Source organism: Pseudophryne corroboree, chromosome 3 (genome assembly GCF_028390025.1).
Source record: "Pseudophryne corroboree isolate aPseCor3 chromosome 3, aPseCor3.hap2, whole genome shotgun sequence".
In the NCBI taxonomy this organism is placed as follows: domain Eukaryota; kingdom Metazoa; phylum Chordata; class Amphibia; order Anura; family Myobatrachidae; genus Pseudophryne; species Pseudophryne corroboree.
In genome coordinates, this window is record NC_086446.1 from 773144304 (window position 1) to 773166900 (window position 22597).

The following is a 22597-nucleotide window of genomic DNA, read 5'->3' on the forward strand; positions in this document are numbered from 1 at the left end:
GCTGCCGTGCCGTTTTGGGTGTGCCACCTCCATGGCGGCACACACAGAATATTGTTTCAGTAACAAAAAGCTGTAGACAAAATAACAAAGCTGGACAATCACAGCTGCCCCTCCATGGACGACGCTAACCAGATCAAGAGCTCCTTTGCCCGGCATACTAGGGGCATAGGAATAGCCGGGTTCCAGTCTATGGACAGACGGTTAAAAGATAGACAGTCATTAGGTAGGCTCCATATGGTTGACAGTCAAAAGATAGACAGGGTCAAAAGTCAGACAATTTTTTCCCCCTGATTTTTAAAACTTTCACACCCCTTCTCACGGATAAACATGCACGGATCTCACGGATCCATGTATGCCTATCAGAACACGGTAAAAAAAAGCAGGTCTATTTTAAAACTGCTTTTTTTTACGATTTGTATTTTTTCACGGCAGTGTCTGGCTATTCACAGTGTTTGTGATTTGAAATTTTAGTAAATTACAGAGTTGTATAAAATAACAGGCGTATTTGACCGATGGTGTATACATTCGTATTTTTTTTCTTTGCCTTCCAAAAAAATACGAATGCCCTCATCACTGCCGAGATTTGAGTTTAGTAAATTCCAGAGATGACACTTTGATGAAAAAACGCCAACCACAAGAGTGACCCCACTTAACCTCGCGGTCTACCGCAGACCGCAAAGTTCCCACCATTGGATACAATGGAGCGCCTATGCACTACATTGTATCTCTACAGTGCGCAGCCTGACTGACAGCTCAGGCGCGCACAGCCAATCAGGAGAGTGCCATGACGTGGCTCTCCCTGATTGGCTGAAGGGACCCTCTTTGACAGCAGTCACGGGGGGTCCCGCCAGTCGGGGAAAGGGATCCCATGTGTAAACATGGGACCCCTTTCAGTGCGTGGTCTGGGTTTTTCATTTTTTTATTTTGCCAAGTACGTGGATTACAAACAGAAGAGGACCGATCTACACTGGATTGTTGTGAGTATAATTTTATTTACAGGTACCCCGTGGATTCTACGTGGAGAAGGGGACCGACTCTTCGTGTCAACATAGGTAAGTATGTGTGTATGTAGGTGTGCATGTATGTAATAAAATTGTACTATCACGGTGTGTGTGTATTGTTTTTATTTGGGTATTTTTTTTGTAGTAGAACTACAGGTAACAGCGGGCCCGTTTGCCCCCCGCATGCTGGTACTTGTGGTTCTCCAAGTACCAACTTGCGGGGGAGGCTCGCTTTCCTCTACAAAAAAACAATATTCTTATTTTTATACAGAAGGCTATCAGCCCCCCATCCGCCGCCCTTGGATGGGGGGGGGGGCAGCCTCGGGCTTCACCCCTGGCCCTTGGGTGGCTGGAGGGGGCGGGGGTGGATTTAAGGGGTCCCCACTCCTCCAGGGAACCCCGGCCCGGCACTAGTTGGTGATTTAATGCCAGGGCCGCAGGAACCAATATAAAAGTGTCCCCGTCTGTGGCATTATCTCGCTGACTAGTGGAGCCCGGTGCTGGTGGTAAAAATACAGGGGACCCCTACGCTCCCCCCCCCCCCCCCCCGTATTTTTGGCACCAGGACCAGGCGCAGAGCCCAGTGCTGGTTGTTAAAATATGGGGGAACCCCTGTCAATTTCCCCCCCGTATTTTTACAACCAGGACCGGCTCAAAGAGCCCGAGGCTGGTTATGCTTAGGAGGGGGGACCCCACACGTTTTTTTTTCTGATTTTTAACTCTTTAAACACTTTTTTTAAGGTGCACAATGAAGCCCTGCACGGATCTCACAGATGCGGCCGGGATTCATTGTGTTAAGTTTGGCAGTGTTTTACTAATCACTCCCGTAACACACTGGCCGAAATTACGAATGACATCAACATCGGAATACACGAAAATGCAGAATACGACAGCATAGTAAATGAGGCGTAAAAAATTCAAAAAGTTTCAAATTCACATTCGTGTTTAATCTCCATCCAAATCGACACTAATACGAATCTTAGTTAATATACCCGATGGTGTCTATCTAATGACTGTCTGTCTTTTAACTGTCTGTCTATAGACTGGAACCCGGCTATTCCTATGCCCCCAGTAATTGGTGTTGGCCAATTTAAAGAATAAGTTAAGGAAGTGTTTTTACATGATGCATTACTGAGTAGTGCAAAGTCTTTGTGGCTTTGTAAACATCCTCCATTGCTGGGTATTGCAGAACCGGCCCTAACCAATACGATGCCCTAGGCAAGATTTTGGCTGCTGCCCCCTAGCACCGCCGCTAGTTCTGCAGGAGATGCCTTACATGAGTCAGCTGGCAGCTCTGCTAACGTCGGGCGCCTTTTGTTTATGAAAATGCATCATAATATTTGCATTACTATGTGGCTAGGATGCACAAGCAGCTTCTGATGATTAAAATGATATGCAGCATGCCTATATTGTATGGTCGACTGCGGCTGTATCTGCATATGAAATGCTACATTACAGTGATTACCAGGAATACACGGCAATGTAGCATTTCGTATGCAGATACAGCCGCAGTCACACCCAGAATATAGGCATGCCGCATATCATTTTAATCAGCAGAAGCTGCTGGTGCCCCTAAGCATACCAAATGCCCTAGGCAATTGCCTAGTTTGCCTATGCCTAAGGCCGGCTCTGGGGTATTAGATAATGAAGATGACATTACCCAGTGATGAAAACAAAGCTTTTTGTCCTATGATGAACTGCTACAAACCTTCTTCCCCACAGAGGTGTAAGGGGATAGTGACAGGATACAGTAAATACTTTAGGTGAGATTTTAATCAATTGAATAGAAAATGCTCACAGCTTAATAAATAGACCTCTAGTTTCAATGGAGTTTGTCAATTGGAAGGAAGCATTAAAAGTTGCTGCTTATTTGTTTATATATTGGGAAAATACAACAGTCTTTCTCTATCTATCTGTTATCTTTGTTCCCCAGCCTGGAGGTATCAGGAAGGAGGAAACACAAAATATGTTCTACTGTCTGAAAGGTAAAACATGGTTCATTTTTATAGGGGAAGGGAAGTAGGTTTTACAACTTCCTAAATTTTTGAAATAGGAAATTAAATGATGCTGTATACGAAATGATCATGTGATATGGAAGCAGTTAGACCAGTGGTTCTCATACTGGGGGAGATGTACTAAGCCAGAAAAGTGATAAATATCACTGTGATAAAGTACCAGCCAATCGGCTCCTAACTGCCATGTCACAGGCTGTGTTTGAAAAATGACAGTTAGGAGCCGATTGGCTGGTACTTTATCACAGTGATATTTATCACTTTTCAAGCTTAGTACATCTGGCCCACTGTGTGCCGTGGCCAGCGGTGCAAGTATGTGAGTACGCTCGGCTCGGGTACGGAGTACCCTAAAGAATTTGGCAGCGGGTACGCAGTACCACCTTCCACACACACTTTGCCATTACCACAATAATAATGTGCCACATAGCAACAAGACCATGGTGCTTGGCAGCATGACGGCTCCTCCCACTTTGTCAGGGTTACTGGGAGTGCGACAGTGGCTGTATTTTCCTGTTATAAATAATGGAAGCATTACTATATACTGTTATTAAATTGGGGCATTACTATATATCTATTATACTGGAGGTATCACTATATATTTGTATTATACTGGAGGCATTACTATATATTTTTAGCCTTGCCTCCCCCCAAAAAAGGGGCTGTTGTATGGCCACGCCGCTAGTGTCATGTAGCCACTCCCACTAGCAGCATGTGGCCACGCCCCTCACAACCCATGACCACGCCCATTTTCTGGCACTCAGTACCACTAAGAAAATATTTCTACTAGCACCACTGGCCGTGGCACCCTGGGTGGCTCGGGGCACCGGCAGGGGTGGCCTGGGTTGGTGGTCCAGGACCAATTCAAATTATTTATGGTCAATGTAATAGACAAAACCAGAGCTGGTTGTTGTCAATCATACTAGATGTGGACAAACAGAGGCAAATCCTGTCCCTCACAATATAACTGACTCTAAGGATGACATATAAACACAATTTACTTAATTTAATATTTTTTTCTGAATTTCTCAATAAGAAACATTTGACCTGGGGGCACCGTGAAAAAAATTCTGATACTCTAGGGCGCCGTGACTCAAAAAAGTTCAAGAACCACTTAGACATTTGCTGAGATGATGTAACAGAATAATGCTTTCCTCTGTTTCTAGCTTCCAATAAGGATATCACAAGCACGTTCTCTGTGATTATTACGACCGCGTGGGTGAAGCAATCTGAAAGCGCCTCTATCTATGTGATGGGTAAGATTCCCAGCAAATACATTCCAGATACAGTAGGTTAATACACATTTGTACGAGGTCCAGCGATCCCTATTGTGGATGGTATTCGGTTTTGACAAAGTGATTGATTACCAAGAAACACTACAGGGGTGTACTACGATGTCCCGGGTGTCGGGATCCCGGTGACCAGCATAACGACCGCCGGAATGCCGGCAGCAGGGCGAGCGCAAAAGAGCCCCTTGTGGGGTCGCTGCGCTTGCCACGCTGCAGGCACGGTAGTGCGCTACGCGCGCCACGCTATTTATTATCCCTCCAGGGGAGTCGTGGACCCGCCAAGAGGAAGAATAGTTGTCAGTATCCCCGTGGTTGGGATTCAGGCGCCGGTTTGCTGGGCGCCGGGATCCCGAGCACCGGGATATCGAGTGCCACCCCACTACAGTATTTCTACTTTTTGGAAAAAAAAATTTTTTTCACACTGGAGAGTTGCTGCTAATATGATCAAATTTTCTTTAAACTTCCATCACATACAGCAACACTAACTTTCCACTTGTAGCCAGTGACTAAAACTCTATAGAGATGGCCAGCAAGCTCAAACCCTAGAGTATTGGTAGACAACATATGCTTGCCGATATTCTGACTGCCCCATCCTAGAGTCATATGTGACATCCACCCCCCCCCCCCCCCCTCCCCTTCCCCAAATCAAGCAACTTCAGCTAATCTAACTATTCTTGTATACATAAAGCTGTATACTCCTGGGGGTATAGTTACTAATGTGCAGGTTATTAGAAGTGAAGTTGTTGCCCTTAGCAACCAATCACATTCTACTTATCATTTATCTAGCACCTTCTAAAAGATAATAGCAATAATCTATTTGGTTGCTATGGGCAACATCTCCACTTCTAAAAACCCGCACTTTAGTAAATATACCCCATGGTGTGACCTTCTCTGGTGTATTTGAGATTACAATCTAGTCAATTGCTTTTCTGGGTGAAAATTCAAGAATGGAATCGCTGCTTATATGCTCATATTTACGTTATGTTATATCATACTTGCCTACCCTCCCGGAATGGCCGGGAGGCTCCCGAAAATCGGGTGACCTTCCCGACCCCCCGGAAAGGTGGGCAAGCCTCCCGCTTTCCCCCTCGGCCGCCCGCAGCAGGGAACAAGTAGGCGGGCCGAGGGGGTCCGATGACGCAATTCGCGCTGAATTGCGTCATCGTAGCTCTGCCCCCCAGCTATGCAGCGCCTCGTTTCTCTGCACAGCACAGTGGGGGGGGGGTGGAGTCACGATGACGCGACCCTGGTGACAGGCCCCCAGACCGCCCATCCTGCTGCCCGCCACGCCCCCCATTCACCTACAACGCTGCCTCCTCCCGGAGGAGGAGGCAGCAAAGTAGGTAAGCCTGTGTTATATTGTTTGTTATATGCGTTATTCAGTTGGTAAAAACATTTTTATAACATTATTTTCGCTTTCAGCTGCATGTACTTTGTTTTATTTAATTTTTTTACTCCTGTATGAGGCTTTTTCCATGTTTGCAGCGAACAAGAACTCAGCGCTCACATAGATTTTGTGAACGGTATTCACCCTAAACTAAAACGATTATCAGTAGCATCTGTGGAAACAGTGGCGCTCATTTATCAATGAGTGATAAAACTCGTTGTGAATGGTAAAACTTGTTACGTATGATAAATGGTGCTACAGCCAATCCGCTCCTGTCATGTGTTTGAAAAATGGCAGTTGGGAGCGGATTGGCTGGAGCTCCATTTATCATGCGCAATGAGTTTTATAATTTACAACGAGTTTTATCACTCGTTGATAAATGGGCCCCAGCGTTTTCTTCATGCTAAATTAAGATACAAGTTGAGTATCCCATATCCAAATATTCCAAAATACGGAATATTCCGAAATACAGAATTTTTGGAGTGAGAGTGAGATAGTGAAACCTTTATTTTCTGATGGCTTAATGTACACAAACTTTGTTTAATGCAAAAAGTTATTAAAAATATTGTATTAAATGACCTTCAGGCTGTGTGTATAAGGAGTATATGAAACATAAATGAATTGTGTGAATGTATATACACTTTGTTAAATGCAAAAAGTTATTAAAACTGTTGGCTAAAATGACCTTTAAGCTGTGTGTATAAGGTGTATATGAAACATAAATGCATTATGTGCTTAGACTTGGGTCCCATCGCCATGATATCTCATTATGGTATGCAATTATTCCAAAATACGGAAAAATCCGATATCCAAAATACTTCTGGTCCCAAGCATTTTGGATAAGGGATACTCAACCTGTACTAATAAAAGAACAAGAGCACCTTAACAAAACAATTAAAAAAGTGCCAATAATATAAATAAATTGTATGTTTTACAGATTGACGATAACGATGTGTCTGTTGTGTGTATAACTTTGTCTCAGGTGACATTCTTGGGTCAACACTGCAAAACCTGGATCAACTTATCACCATGCCGTACGGCTGCGGAGAGCAGAATATGTTGACCATGGCTCCCATCATATATGTGCTGGATTATCTGAAGTCCACAAATCAGCTGGGCCAGGCACTAAAAGATAAGGCCATAGGCTACATGCAGAACGGTGAGATGTACCTATGGACGTACAGGAGCAAGCCTCTGGACATGGGTGTAACAACATTTGTGGGCCCTATAGTAACATTTTGAAATGGATCCGCAGTCTTCTAAAGAGACACCTCTCTCCTCTCCTTATGCCCCATAGTAATGCCCCAATTCACATTATGCCACCCAGTGACCACAGTTGATATTATGCTATACTGTAGTGCCCCAGTTCACATTATGCCACACAGTAACGGTGTGAGCTAGGCGTAGGGGAGCCTGTCCCAGAGACCAGACCCCCAATCCTCTGCTACTCCCCTGACTCTGGAGACGTCTTCTGTGAGCAGCAGACTGGCCAAATGATGCCTTTATCAAATCTCTACACCATCAATACGAACAACTACCTTCTAGCTTGAGGAATGGTTGTGGATGGTATGGAAGATATGGAAGAATGGAATAATGTTGCGGATGGTGGAATGGGACATATTATAGAAAATAATGCAAAAAAAATAAATAGTAATGAACTAATGCCCTTATTTATCAATGACTGATAAATTTCACTGCCAGTGATAAATTGCACCAGCCAATCAGCTCCTAACTTCCGTGTCACAGGCTGGGTTTGAAAAATGACAGTTAGGAGCGGATTGGCTGGTGCAATTTATCACTCACAGTGCAATTTATCACTCATTGATAAATACGGGCATTAAGTTGATCACTTTACTAAAACATAAAAGCAATAGGGTTAGAAAACCGATCATATGCACACATCATATTTCATTGAAGTTTCATGATTGTTCATCTTTAAAAGATAAAGTGTCACCAAAACAGTTTGTGAAATTTATATCGTGAATATTTTTGATCTCTATAGGATAATACTCACGTTTGCTTCTGGCCAAAGGCACAATTGCCATAGTAGCTGGCTGTGCAGCCGTTACGGGGCCCCTAGCTGGATGGGGCCCTCTTCGCCTGTCAAATCTGTTGAGGAGCGTGCTCTGCGCTGTTCCCTCTGTAACCATAGCTATGGATGTGTACTGCTGTGCATGCATGACCTCTGACCCAATGCGCACGCGCGCCTTAGCGTGAGATCTTCTTCCTCTCTCCGCCAGACAGATAGGATGAGTTCCTGAGTGTCTCTTAGAGACTGTGTCCCAGGCATAACAGCGGCGGCATCACTATACGCTTCCAGGCCACCAATACCACTGGCCATGCTACAATTGCTATCCCTACATTTACCTGCAGGTGCGTATTACATACACTGCATGCCACCTGCTCCTGGGTGGATCTGTCTCCCGTTACATGTTCCTACATCGTGCTGCATTAACCCTGTGCTGTCTGGCATTCTGCTGTTCTACCTGATTAATACCTCCCGACTGTCGAGATTTTGACGGGACAGTCCTGTTTACCAGGCGCTGCCCCGCCATCCCACCGGCGTGCCACAGTGTCCCGCGGCGGTGGCGAGTTGGGAGGCTCCTCTGAACAGAGGCGCACTTAAAAGAACAGTTTTGACACTTATTTGATCTGTACATTGCAATTACATTTCCATTCCTGTTGTAACTGAGGTCAGATCGTGGTAGTTGCAGAAGTAGTAATGATAGTTGTCTTATAACATTAAACATACTGTGTGTCACCAGGGTATCAGCGGGAGCTCTCCTACAAGCACTCTGATGGATCATACAGCGCCTTCGGGGAGTCTGATGGTGCAGGGAACACCTGGTGAGATTCATACCTGTAACATATCCTATAACAAATCACTCTGGATCTCACTTGTCTTTTCCAAAGTACCCCCCTCAATATTAATTCCTAAATTCACATTGCCTATTTATTGTGGTGTAGTTCCAGTGGCGCAAGGAGAACTTTTTTCTTAGGGGTAATGATAGTAAAAATGGGCGTGGCTGTATGTCGTGAGGGGGCATGGTCACACGAAACTAGGGGAGTGGCTACATGACAATAGGGGCATAGCCACATTATGCCACACACCGTAATGCCCCTTACACATTATGCCACACACCGCAATGCCCCTTACACATTATGCCAAACACCATAATGCCCCTTACACATTATGCCAAACACCGTAATGCCCCTTACACATTATGCCAAACACCGTAATGACCCTTACACATTATGCCAAACACCGTAATGCCCCATACACATTATGCCAAACACCGTAATGCCCCATACAAATTATGCCACACAGTAAGGCTATTTACTTGCTGCCAGGGACTTCATGGCAAAATATGAAGCTCTCTGCATCTTCTCCTGGTGGCACCAGCGTTCCTGGAACTTCTGCATAACGCTATACATGCAGTGACGTAATTATACATTTTGCGCCCCCCCCATGGCATTTTAGTGTCGCTTACATGAGTGTTTCCTGCAGTGCTGCTTACGTACATAATGCCCCCCTGTAGTGCTGCTTACACACACACAATGCCCTCTGCTGTGCTGCTTACACGCATAATGTCCCACTAGTGTCGCTTGCACACATAATGCCCCCTGCAGTGCTGCTTACACACATAATGCCTCTAGTAGGACTTACCGCCCTACATGCTCGTTGCCAGGGGTTTCTTGCTTGTTGCTAGGGGTTGCATGCTCATTGCGGACAGAGAACCTGCGGCGCCGGCGGTGGGCTGGTGGTATGGCGTACCCAGAGGTGTAGCTAGGTGCCATGGAGCCCAGAGCAAGAGTATGTTTTGGCGCCCCCCTCCCCTGTACTGAATTGGGGGACTGATGTGGTAGCATGCTACATTTGAAAATAAAAATAATTTAACATTCCTAAATTGGTGACAGCGTCTGTTCTAGACCTTGTGGGTCTAGAACCCACATGTCTAAAATATGGACAGTGTGCTCCAAAGGCGTGCATCTAAAATATAGGGGCGTAGCTTCAAGGGAAGGGATGTGGCTACAGAATAGTACCAATTCACATAACACCGCACAGTAGTTCCAGTTATTCACATAACACCACACAGTAGTACCCCTTATACATGTTACGCCACACAGTAGAGTCACTTATACATGTTATGCCACAGTACAACAGCTCATACACTTTACCCCACACACTAGAGCTACTTATACATGTTACGCCACAGTAGAGCTGCTTATACACATTACACCACACAGTAGAGCTGGTCATACACATTACGCCACAGTAGAGCCGCTTATACACGTTAGGCCACAGTAGAGCTGCTAATACAAGTTACGTCTCACAGTAGAGCTGCTTATATATGTTACGCCACAGTAGAGCTGCTTATACACATTACACCACAATAGAGTCGCTTATACACATTATGCCTTTAGAGCCGCATATACATGTTACGCCAAAGTAGAGCTCCTTATACATATTACGGCACAGTAGAGCCCCTTATACACATTACACAAATGTAGAGTCCTTTACACGTGTTATGCCATGGCAGAGCTCCTTATAAACATTATACCATAATAGAGCCATTATGGGAGTAGCTGTATTTAACTATTTACGTATTTAATTCAGATAAATTAAAAACACTATGTATGCCCCACTGACCTTACCTCACAACCCTCCAATCCCTTAATAAAAATACCCAAATGTGACCCCCACCGACCTCATAATCTACCCAATCTCTCAATGAAAGGGATAAGTACTAAATGCCGCCGGCCGGAATCCCGGCGGTCGAAATACCGACGCCGGAATCCCGACCACACAATCCCGACAGGGATGGTGAGCGGAACACAGCCCCTTGCGGGCTCGCTTCGCTCGCTACGATCGGCACACTATTATATTCTCCCTCTATGGGTGTCGTGGACATCCACGGAGTGGGAGAATATGTCGGGATTATGGCGATCGGGATTCCGGCGTCGGTATTTCGACTGCCGGGATTCCGTCCGGCGGCATCTTGACCGCATCCCCAATGAAAATAATGCCCCAAAACTGACCCCGTCCCCAGGACTGATAATCTCCCAGTGCCTCAATGAAAATTACTACCATCTCTGACCTGATAATCCCACTCTGCCTCAATGAAAATAATGTCACAGAATTGCCTGAGGGGCAGAAGTAGCCGCACTGCAGCAGCTTGAGGGGCAGAGAGAGGTGCTGCGGCAGCTGGGACAGAAAAAGGTGCTGCAGCAGCACCTGAAGTAAAGACATGTGCTGCAGCTTCCAGGAAAGAGAGAGATGTTGCAAAAACTGGGACAGAGAGAGTTTATGCAGCAACTGGGGCAGATAGAGATTATGCAGCAACTGGGGCAGAGAGAGATTATGCAGCAACTGGGGCAGAGAGAGATTATGCAGCAACTGGGGCAGAGAGAGATTATGCAGCAACTGGGCAGAGAGAGATTATACAGCAACTGGGGCAGAGAGAGAGATTATGCAGCAACTGGGGCAGAAAGAGATTATTCAGCAACTGGGGCAGAGAGAGATTATACAGCAACTGGGGCAGAGAGAGATTATACAGCAACTGGGGCAGAGAGAGATTATACAGCAACTGGGCAGAGAGAGATTATACAGCAACTGGGGCAGAGAGAGATTATGCAGCAACTGGGCAGAGAGAGATTATACAGCAACTGGGGCAGAGAGAGATTATACAGCAACTGGGGCAGACAGAGATTATGCAGCAACTGAGGCAGCGAGAGATTATACAGCAACTGGGGCAGAGAGATTATGCAGCAACTGAGGCAGCGAGAGGATTATACAGCAACTGGGGCAGAAAGAGATTATACAGCAACTGGGGCAGAAAGAGATTATACAGCAACTGGGGCAGAGAGAGATTATACAGCAACTGGGCAGAGAGAGATTATACAGCAACTGGGGCAGAGAGAGATTATGCAGCAACTGGGGCAGAGAGAGATTATGCTGCAACTGGGGCAGAGAGAGATTATGCAGCAACTGGGGCAGCGAGAGATTATGCAGCAACTGGGTCAAAGAGAGATTATACAGCAACTGGGGCAGAGAGAGATTATACAGCAACTGGGGCAGAGAGAGGTTATGCTGCAACTGGGGCAGAGAGAGATTATGCAGCAACTGGGGCAGACAGAGATTATGCAGCAACTGAGGCAGCGAGAGATTATACAGCAACTGGGGCAGAGAGAGATTATGCAGCAAGTGAGGCAGCGAGAGATTATACAGCAACTGGGGCAGAAAGAGATTATACAGCAACTGGGGCAGAGAGAGATTATACAGCAACTGGGCAGAGAGAGATTATGCAGCAACTGAGGCAGCGAGAGGATTATACAGCAACTGGGGCAGAAAGAGATTATACAGCAACTGGGGCAGAAAGAGATTATACAGCAACTGGGGCAGAGAGAGATTATACAGCAACTGGGCAGAGAGAGATTATACAGCAACTGGGGCAGAGAGAGATTATGCAGCAACTGGGGCAGAGAGAGATTATGCTGCAACTGGGGCAGAGAGAGATTATGCAGCAACTGGGGCAGCGAGAGATTATGCAGCAACTGGGTCAAAGAGAGATTATACAGCAACTGGGGCAGAGAGAGATTATACAGCAACTGGGGCAGAGAGAGGTTATGCTGCAACTGGGGCAGAGAGAGATTATGCAGCAACTGGGGCAGACAGAGATTATGCAGCAACTGAGGCAGCGAGAGATTATACAGCAACTGGGGTAGAGAGAGATTATGCAGCAAGTGAGGCAGCGAGAGATTATACAGCAACTGGGGCAGAAAGAGATTATACAGCAACTGGGGCAGAGAGAGATTATACAGCAACTGGGCAGAGAGAGATTATACAGCAACTGGGGCAGAGAGAGATTATACAGCAACTGGGGCAGACAGAGATTATGCAGCAACTGAGGCAGCGAGAGATTATACAGCAACTGGGGCAGAGAGAGATTATGCAGCAACTGAGGCAGCGAGAGGATTATACAGCAACTGGGGCAGAAAGAGATTATACAGCAACTGGGGCAGAAAGAGATTATACAGCAACTGGGGCAGAGAGAGATTATACAGCAACTGGGCAGAGAGAGATTATACAGCAACTGGGGCAGAGAGAGATTATGCAGCAACTGGGGCAGAGAGAGATTATGCTGCAACTGGGGCAGAGAGAGATTATGCAGCAACTGGGGCAGCGAGAGATTATGCAGCAACTGGGGCAGCGAGAGATTATGCAGCAACTGGGTCAAAGAGAGATTATACAGCAACTGGGGCAGAGAGAGATTATACAGCAACTGGGGCAGAGAGAGGTTATGCTGCAACTGGGGCAGATAGAGATTATGCTGCAACTGGGGCAGAGAGAGATTATGCAGCAACTGGGGCAGAGAGATTATACAGCAACTGGGGCAGAGAGAGATTATGCAGCAACTGGGGCAGAGAGAGATTATACAGCAACTGGGACAGAGAGAGATTATGCAGCAACTGGGGCAGAGAGAGATTATACAGCAACTGGGGCAGAGAGAGATTATGCAGCAAGTGAGGCAGCGAGAGATTATACAGCAACTGGGGCAGAAAGAGATTATACAGCAACTGGGGCAGAGAGAGATTATACAGCAACTGGGCAGAGAGAGATTATACAGCAACTGGGGCAGAGAGAGATTATACAGCAACTGGGGCAGACAGAGATTATGCAGCAACTGAGGCAGCGAGAGATTATACAGCAACTGGGGCAGAGAGAGATTATGCAGCAACTGAGGCAGCGAGAGGATTATACAGCAACTGGGGCAGAAAGAGATTATACAGCAACTGGGGCAGAAAGAGATTATACAGCAACTGGGCAGAGAGAGATTATACAGCAACTGGGGCAGAGACAGATTATGCAGCAACTGGGGCAGAGAGAGATTATGCTGCAACTGGGGCAGAGAGAGATTATGCAGCAACTGGGGCAGCGAGAGATTATGCAGCAACTGGGTCAAAGAGAGATTATACAGCAACTGGGGCAGAGAGAGATTATACAGCAACTGGGGCAGAGAGAGGTTATGCTGCAACTGGGGCAGAGAGAGATTATGCTGCAACTGGGGCAGAGAGAGATTATGCAGCAACTGGGGCAGAGAGATTATACAGCAACTGGGGCAAAGAGAGATTATACAGCAACTGGGGCAGAGAGAGATTATGCAGCAACTGGGGCAGAGAGAGATTATACAGCAACTGGGACAGAGAGAGATTATGCAGCAACTGGGGCAGAGAGAGATTATGCAGCAACTGGGGCAGAGAGAGATTATACAGCAACTGGGGCAGAGAGAGATTATACAGCAACTGGGGCAGAGAGAGATTATACAGCAACTGCAACAAAGACAGCAACAAAAAACAGAGGGCCACCGTGTCCCCATATTTCTTTTCCCTTGGATTGTCTTTTGTATGTACATCTTCTGCACTGCAATATCGCCATAGTGTTTAAAAACCATGCTGCAAGGATGTGAGGAAAAACCATACCTTGTAAGTGAATGCCCCTTTAAAAATGAACGTCTGAGTACGGTCAAAAATTCCTTGGAGAGAATTACACTCCAAAATCCCGGCGCAAATTGATCATTAATAATCATTAATTAGCCACTAGCTGCACACACTTAAGGATTAGCCAAATCCTCAAACAATTCAAGACAAAAAGGGGGAAAGAGAAAAGTGGTGCGCTGTTATGTGTTAGTATACCTTTAATTCAATAAATTCAGGTGTCTGCTTATACTCAGGGACTGGAATAAATAACCATAGAATCTGCTTAAATAAAACAATAAATCTTTACTTCAATTAATAAGCAATATATCACATATAAAATAAAAATGTATATAACAAAAAAATAAAATAAAAAATATATATAAATATAAAATAGATTTGCAAACCACACACTTAATTGAAAAGCATCAAATGACCTCTAGCGCTATATGATTAATAGCAACAATGTACCTCTTTTTGACACTAAGCAGACCTAAAGCAATCTGCTAAGTATTGTGTCAAATTGTAGCGATTCACTGACAGTTCTGTAAGGAAAAATGTCTCTCCTATCCTCCTGCTCCTGGCGTCCCAGTGCAGAGGGATGCTGCTGTATAGCAATTTACCCGAGCTTACGGGAATATTTATTTATTAGTGCAGTCACCCGGATAGGTATAAACGTTCCTGTAATTGTCAGTAAGTGTCCTCCGCCCGTACTATAATATCAATCTCAGTACTGGCAGGCGGGTAAGAAATAAATCGCTCCCAGTTACTGCTTTCCAATGTGGCCGCTGGACTTAGCACAGTCTCGGTCCTGGTTTGCCGGTGAACGGAGCTCCAGTTTGCGCTTAACACGAGGTCTTTACAGGTGTTGCTCGTGTGATGCTTTCGTCAGTGTGTGGCAGCAAGCGGGGATATGACGTCAACGCGTTTCGTCCCGTCGTAAATCGGGACTTCCTCAAGACTCGCTACAATTTGACACAATACTTAGCAGATTGCTTTAGGTCTGCTTAGTGTCAAAAAGAGGTACATTGTTGCTATTAATCATATAGCGCTAGAGGTCATTTGATGCTTTTCAATTAAGTGTGTGGTTTGCAAATCTATTTTATATTTATATATATTTTTTATTTTATTTTTTTGTTATATACATTTTTATTTTATATGTGATATATTGCTTATTAATTGAAGTAAAGATTTATTGTTTTATTTAAGCAGATTCTATGGTTATTTATTCCAGTCTCTGAGTACGGTCAGCATCCCGCGCCTGCCGAACTGGGGTGCCATTACATCCGGCGCTACATGTCAGAGATTATACTCCAGTGATTATACACGCTGTATCCAACATAACTCTGTACACTACCCATGGAACTCTCCTTGTCCCCAGGCTGACTGCATTCGTGATGAAGTGTTTCTACCAGGCGAAGAATTACATATTTATTGATGGCAATGTCCTGAATCAGGCGGTGTCTTGGCTTGCTGCCCATCAGCAGACTGACGGATGTTTCATGAACAGTGGGACGCTAATTCACACGCTCATGAAGGTAAGAGGCCTGGAGACTATGGGGCCTGTTTATCACCATCCAGGATGCGGATGGCAGGTGATAAAATCGCCCAAACTCGCGCTGCGATAATTGATTACATAGCAGGGATGTATCAACTATCGCGTGCAGGGACAGAGCTTGCGGTCAAGCTCTGCCCCTGCGATGATACTCAGCAACATCATCGGGGTATTTTTTGGAAAAAATACCCCAATGTCCTGCTGCGCAGGCGCCACCCCCACCGACATCACCACTAACGCCGCCGCCCGGTTGTCCCCACCATCGCGGATCTCCCCCCATGAAGATCAATATACTCACCAGTCCAGGGATCCAGTCCGCACTGCTTCTGCTGGGCTGCCCGGCTCCGGATCGTGTGCGCTGCCACTTTGCAGCGTCACTTTACTGCACCAGGGTCACATTGCAGCACATGGGGGACCTGGCGACCGACAGCGCTCACCGGTGCAGCAGACACCGGCACCCTGGACAGGTTAGTATGGTTTTTGTTTTTTACTTTTTACACTGTGATCAGCTCTGCCGTGTCCCCGCTCAGCTTTCACTGCCAGGGGCAGAGAAAGCTGGGCAAATGCCACATTATCGCAGTGCTGCCCTGTGAACTCGCCAGCCTGAGCTGCTGGGATTATCACAGGGCACACTGCGGTATTTTTTCACATTTTTTTTTTTAGTAAATTTGGCCACATCACATCTCCCATTATAAGTATGAGGAATGTGATGTGGGTTACTAAAAAAAAGTGAATTAAAGGGTTTGGAGCAGTTTTTCATGAAAACTGCTCCAAATGCCCTTTAATAAATTCAGGTGATACTAAAATAATGTGAAAAGGGTGCAGAAATAGAAAACTCCCCTTTTCACATTATTTTAGAAAAAATAATGTTGATAAATAGACCCTTATAAGAGCATGATGGGTCAGATGTATTAAGCCTGGAGAAGTGATAAAGCAGTGATAAGTGCAAGGTGATAACGCACCAGCCAATCAACTCCTAACTATACATTTACATATTGGAGCTGATTGGCTGCTGCGTTATCACCTAGCACTTATTGCCACTTTATCACCTCTCCAGGCTTAATACATCTGCACTAGCCAATCAGCTCCAATATGTAAATTGATAGTTAGGAGCTGATTGGCCGGTGCGTTATCACCTTGCACTTATCACTGCTTTATTACCTCTCCAGGCTTAATACATCTGCTCCATGGTGTCTAGAGTCTGTTGAATGACAAAGACACATGTTAGCTATACTATAAGTGCCCGGGAGGTCACATAGGTAGAGCTTACCTGTGGTAGGTCAAATTCTTCTATTAAAAAATGTACTTTTAATCATGGAAAAGTATAAAGTTCTGAAAGCAGTGTGCTGGTACACAATTACAACTTAGCACCAGGGGGGCACAAACCTGTCCGAGAATAGATGTACAGTATAGTAATGCACACTTGTGTTTATTTCCCAGGGTGGAGTGGAGGATGACCTGTCGCTGGATGCGTACATCACTGCTGCCCTACTAGAACGTGGTTTGCCCGTGAATGTGAGTGCATTGCAGAGCCCCAATGTATTGCGCTTGAATTGATCTGCCATTCACTATATAATGCACAAAAACAATGGCACTGAGGACTCCTTTTATATAAATGATGTTTAAAAGTCAATGAAAACCACCTTTAGTTATGAAAACGGTGCATGACAATGTATGTAATTCCCACACCAAATTCCCAGCACAGGAACCGGCTCCAGTTCTGCTTACAGATATGGTAAGACCGTGATCTCTCTGTTTCTGATTATTTGTCCAAATCACTAGAAGTCCAGTTGATGGAACTCACTAGTGAATGAGGTGGATTTACCAGGGCTGTCTTTTCGTATGGGCTCAATGGGAGATATCCGATTTCAAAGCAGTGGTCCCCATCCAAACCTGTTAATTGCTCTTCCCAGCCAGATATCTCCGGTTCTGTGTTTCTGAGGGTATAATACAAAAGCTTGGACTCTCCCCTATTGGTGGACACTGGCAGCTTGTCTCTATTATACCCAGAACCAGAGATATCAGCCTTCCAGCAGCTGGTCCCTGCTCCAGCCCACACGCCTGGTATGCAGTTTTATATTTTTATTGGTATATTGCTCTGATCCCCAGTCCCCAGTACCTTCTGAAAGGTGGGGAACTCTAGTTTTATTATCCCATTGATATCACCCCCCACCCCTACCATAGGCAAACACAGGTGGGGTTTCTGTTTGCCCAGAACCCCCCTACTCTTGGCAAGTGGCTCAAATTATGACAATACCAATGGTAAATAATATAGTTACTAGAGCTGCAGCCACATCATGCAGTTTAAGGGACTGAGCGGGGCTGCTGCACATGCCCAGTGATAGCTGTTTCTTCTACCAAGTTTGCTGTGTGTGGATCTGAGTCCTTCAGTAGTGCACTGGACCAGAGAGTAGCTACCAAGAAGAGGAGACAGAAGCCTTACCTTGAGGTGGGAGAATGTGTGCTTAGAAAGTGCAGTACTGGTTCTATTATGTTTTTATATATACTAATTTATTATGGTATTTTTAACCTTTTCCTAACCACTTAACTTATATTATTTAAATGTTTGATACAGCCTATACTAGAGACCATCTATAGTGTTAAATATTAATATTGTATTCCATACACCATCCAGTGTATAAAAAGACCAATATTTACAATAATGTCCAGGGTCGTTACAAGGTTCTTCTACGGCTCCCCCAGACTCCCACACTTACTCCACTGTTCCGCAGAGTGAGAGATTGTGGACTGCATTTGGAAACCCCGCTCTAGAAATCCTGCATTGGCCATTGGCCTACCACTGGAGAATGGCTAGGGGCCCCAGTGCATTGCTCTGTCCAGGGGCCTACACTGCTGTCAAAACGGCCCACAGGACGGCACTGGGCTTTACAAGTTTTAAGAATAGTTTTCGACAAATGACAAAAAGAAAAATGAGTTTGATTTACTAAATCTGATTTCTCTAGAATTAATTAATTGGTTCTGGATATAACACACTTGTTTTAAAATAAATACACTTGGAAAACTTAAACATTTTGATTTTAATGTAGCTGAGGTTTTGGTTTACCTCGCTTTATGCTACTTTTATACCCACATTTACTTCATATTAGAGATGAGCGGGTTCGGTTTTACTCGGATCTACTCTGTTCTCAAACCAGCATCTTATTGGCTCACGGACGTCATGTGTTTTGGATAGCCAATAAGAAACATCCGGATAAAATCGAACTGGCGTTAATTCTGCCGTTACATCCGGACCCGCTCATCTCTACTTCATATTAGAAATGAGCGGATTCGGTTTTACTCGGATTTACTTGGTTCTCGAAACGGCATCTTATTGGCCCACGGATGTCACGTGTTTTGGATAGCCAATCAGATGCCGTTTTGAGAACCGAGTAAATCCGAGTAAAATCGAATCCGCTCATCTCTACTTCATATATGTTTATGTTCTATTCTTTGTATATATTCCCATTTTTAGATTTTGATTCTAGATTTAGAAGTTAAAAAATAAAAATAAATTGAAATAATCCTACCTAGTAAACATGTCTACACATATATATCTATATATTTGTACCTACCAGGACCAGTTGCTCAGTAACGCCCTCTCCTGTTTGAGAGGGAAAGTGAATGGATCTGTGACCACTTACACCATGGCTCTCCTGGCTTACACCTTTGCGCTGGCCAATGATTCGACGGTTACACAGCAGCTTCTGGACAAACTGTTCCCACTGGCGGTCTCCTCCGGTAATATGAGTGCGAGGGAAGGGTGGGATACAGTAATGGGTCAACAAAATGGTAGTAACTATTGACACCTCCCGTTATCTACAGTAGTTCCCCATTACTGACATACGGACAGATTCTTTATTTTGTCAAGATCAGCTATTCCTGCTCTGATGAGGTGAAATGTTTCATTTTACTGTAGTAGACCGTAATCGGCCAATCAGAGAGCTGTTTATTGAATAATAGGTTTATGATACTATACATATAATAAAACTGTACGGGTTGTGTCTGTATATAGCAATTTTTTGGATAAATATACTTCTAGGTACTGTTTACGATCTATGGAGACGAAGAGACGAAAAAAGAAATCTTAACTTTTGTCTGCTCGTTCCGGCATCACGCAAAAACGACTGGATGAATTTGGATCATGTTTTACTATTGTATAGCTTATACCGCTTTTATACCTAAACTGCGGGTCACAGCCGGGAGCCTGACACGGGTGCTACCCGGCTGCAACCCGCGTCAGCCCCCATTTAGACCGGAGTCACCAACCCGACATATTGCCGGGTTGGTGACACAACGGGGGCGGCACTTGGAGGTCACATGATCTCCAAGCGCCGCCCGCTGATTCACTGTAAATGGGAAGCCGGGTTGCGCGATCCGGCTCCTGTTTACACTGAACAGTTTTCCGCGTTGAACACGTGTTCAACCCCGCAAGCTACCCGAGTTGGAATACCGGGTCACTCGACCCGGATTATTCCAACTCTGCCCATTTACACCGAGCAGCAACATGGGTTATGCACGTTCATGTGCAATAACCCATGTTATATGCTGCCGGTGTGAAAGGGGTATAAGTGACCTACTGTAGGGGGATATTCAATTCCAGACGATGAAGCTTAGGGTGAAATTTCCCGATGTTTCATCAATGTTTTTTCACTAGGAAAATACACTCTTTTCACCCGAAAAGACGCAGGTTCAGCGAAACGGTAGGAACAGTGATGTTTTCAGGTGAAAACGAGGCTGTTTTCTGGGAATTTGCTTCGTAGGTGAAACAAATCCCTGTCAAGCCGCGGCATTCAACGGCTTATCGTGGCTAATATAATAGCTCCCGCTCGACAGTCAGTGCGGGTAATTGAAGTACACCAACAGTCGGTGCAGGTAATTGAATATCCTCCCTAGAAAGAAACTGAGGTATGTATGATCTTGATAGAGGAGCAATAAAGGAAAAACCAGATGCTTGACACTCGGCACGTACAGGGTGTAGGCTCCATGGGAGGCACTCAATATACTGGCTGTTGGGATCCCGGCGCCAGTATGCCAACAACTATTCTCCTCTTGGGGTGTCCACAGCACCCCTGGAGGGAGAATAAATAGCATGGCGCCACCGTGCATGCAGCGCAGTGGGCGCCGGGATCCTGATAGCCGGCCAATCATAATACACGTGGCTCCTCAAGCCAAAAATAACTAAATGGCCCTCATTCCGAGTTGTTCGCTCGGTGGCCCTCATTCCGAGTTGATCGCTCGCAAGGCGAATGTAGCAGAGTTACACACGCTAAGCCGCCGCCTACTGGGAGTGAATCTTAGCTTCTTAAATGTGCGACCGATGTATGCGCAATATTGCGATCACAAACGAGGTAGCAGTTTTTGAGTAGCTTCAGACTTACTCTGCCTGTGCGATCAGTTCAGTGCTTTTCGGTCCTGGCTGACGTCATAAACACACCCAGCGTTCGCCCAGGCACTCCTACCGTTTCTCCGGCCACTCCTGCGTTTTTTCCGGAAACGGTAGCGTTTTCAGCCACACGCCCCTAAAACGCCGTGCATCCGCCCAGTAACACCCATTTCCTGTCAATCACAATGCGAACGTCGGAGCGATGAAAAAGCCGTGAGTAAACTTACTTTCTTCATAGCAAAGTTACTTGGCGCAGTCGCAGTGCGAACATTGCGCTTGCGCACCAAGAGAATTCTCACTGCGATGCGATGAAAATCGCCGAGCGAACAACTCGGAATGAGGGCCGGTATTTTTCATCGCATCGCAGTGAAAATCCGCCTAGTACGCATGCGCAATGTTCGCACTGCGACTGCGCCAAGTAACTTTACTATGGAGAAAGTATTTTTACTCACGGCTTTTTCTTCGCTCCGGCGATCGTAATGTGATTGACAGGAAATGGGTGTTACTGGGCGGAAACACGGCGTTTCAGGGGCGTGTGGCTGAAAACGCTACCGTTTCCGGGAAAAACGCAGGAGTGGCCGGGGAAACGGTGGGAGTGCCTGGGCGAACGCTGGGTGTGTTTGTGACGTCAACCAGGAACGACAAGCACTGAAATGATCGCACAGGCAGAGTAAGTCTGGAGCTACTCTGAAACTGCTAAGTAGTTAGTAATCGCATTATTGCGAATACATCGGTCGCAATTTTAAGAAGCTAAGATTCACTCCCAGTAGGCGGCGGCTTAGCGTGTGTAACTCTGCTAAATTCGCCTTGCGACCGATCAACTCGGAATGAGGGCCAATGTATCCTCACTTTTTCTAGCACATAGAAAAAGAAAAAAACAGCACTCACGTTTTGATGAAAAAAAGGAGGTTCTTTTTATTCTTACAGATCCATAGAAGTCTGTATGTCAGCTGCAGCCCGACAGCAGTTTCCACCACAACATAGTGGTTTTCTTCAGGGGTTCATAACACAACCATAAATGCCCTTATCTTGCGCTTATTCAAAAGATATCAGCTGCTCCTCTAAAAAGACTCCCTGTTAGAAAGAGTCCAAACAGCCAACACTCAAAAAACAGTATTAGAGGGCGCTAATGATGTGACGGTGATATATATTATAATATACCAACAGTAATAATAATAACAACGCAAAAAAATAATTAAATCCTTATTACATAAGGCCATCCAGAAAAAAAAATCCCTTTAGAATATTGGATTTTTTTTGCATAACAACAAGAACCTCTTAAAAAGGTACAACATATGTTATAAAAAGTTCTATATACATGTCTACATTCAGCGCTGAGACAACAGTTTATGCTCAATTGAATCTCTTTGGAGAAAAGTATCTGCTGTCCTCAATTACAGCCACTTTGCTTTTGACTCAGAATCAAGCCCAATGTTGGCTTATACTTATAGCAAAAGTAACCATAGGGGTGCATGTATGCTTACATGGACAACAGCTG

The 22597-nt window shown here is 45.3% G+C and overlaps 1 protein-coding gene across 3 annotated transcripts in view; it reads left to right on the top strand.

Moving 5' to 3' along the window:
- LOC135056859 (alpha-2-macroglobulin-like protein 1) overlaps window positions 1–22597 on the top strand; it is a 176405-nt gene that overhangs the window by 113778 nt on the left and 40030 nt on the right. For all 3 annotated transcript variants that reach the window (XM_063962532.1, XM_063962531.1, XM_063962533.1), the window contains 7 exons: window positions 2935–2986; window positions 4177–4266; window positions 6669–6845; window positions 8452–8533; window positions 15543–15699; window positions 17157–17231; window positions 19292–19454. In XM_063962532.1, coding sequence (XP_063818602.1) covers window positions 2935–2986; window positions 4177–4266; window positions 6669–6845; window positions 8452–8533; window positions 15543–15699; window positions 17157–17231; window positions 19292–19454 — 796 coding nt within the window. The remainder of the gene's footprint in view (window positions 1–2934; window positions 2987–4176; window positions 4267–6668; window positions 6846–8451; window positions 8534–15542; window positions 15700–17156; window positions 17232–19291; window positions 19455–22597) is intronic.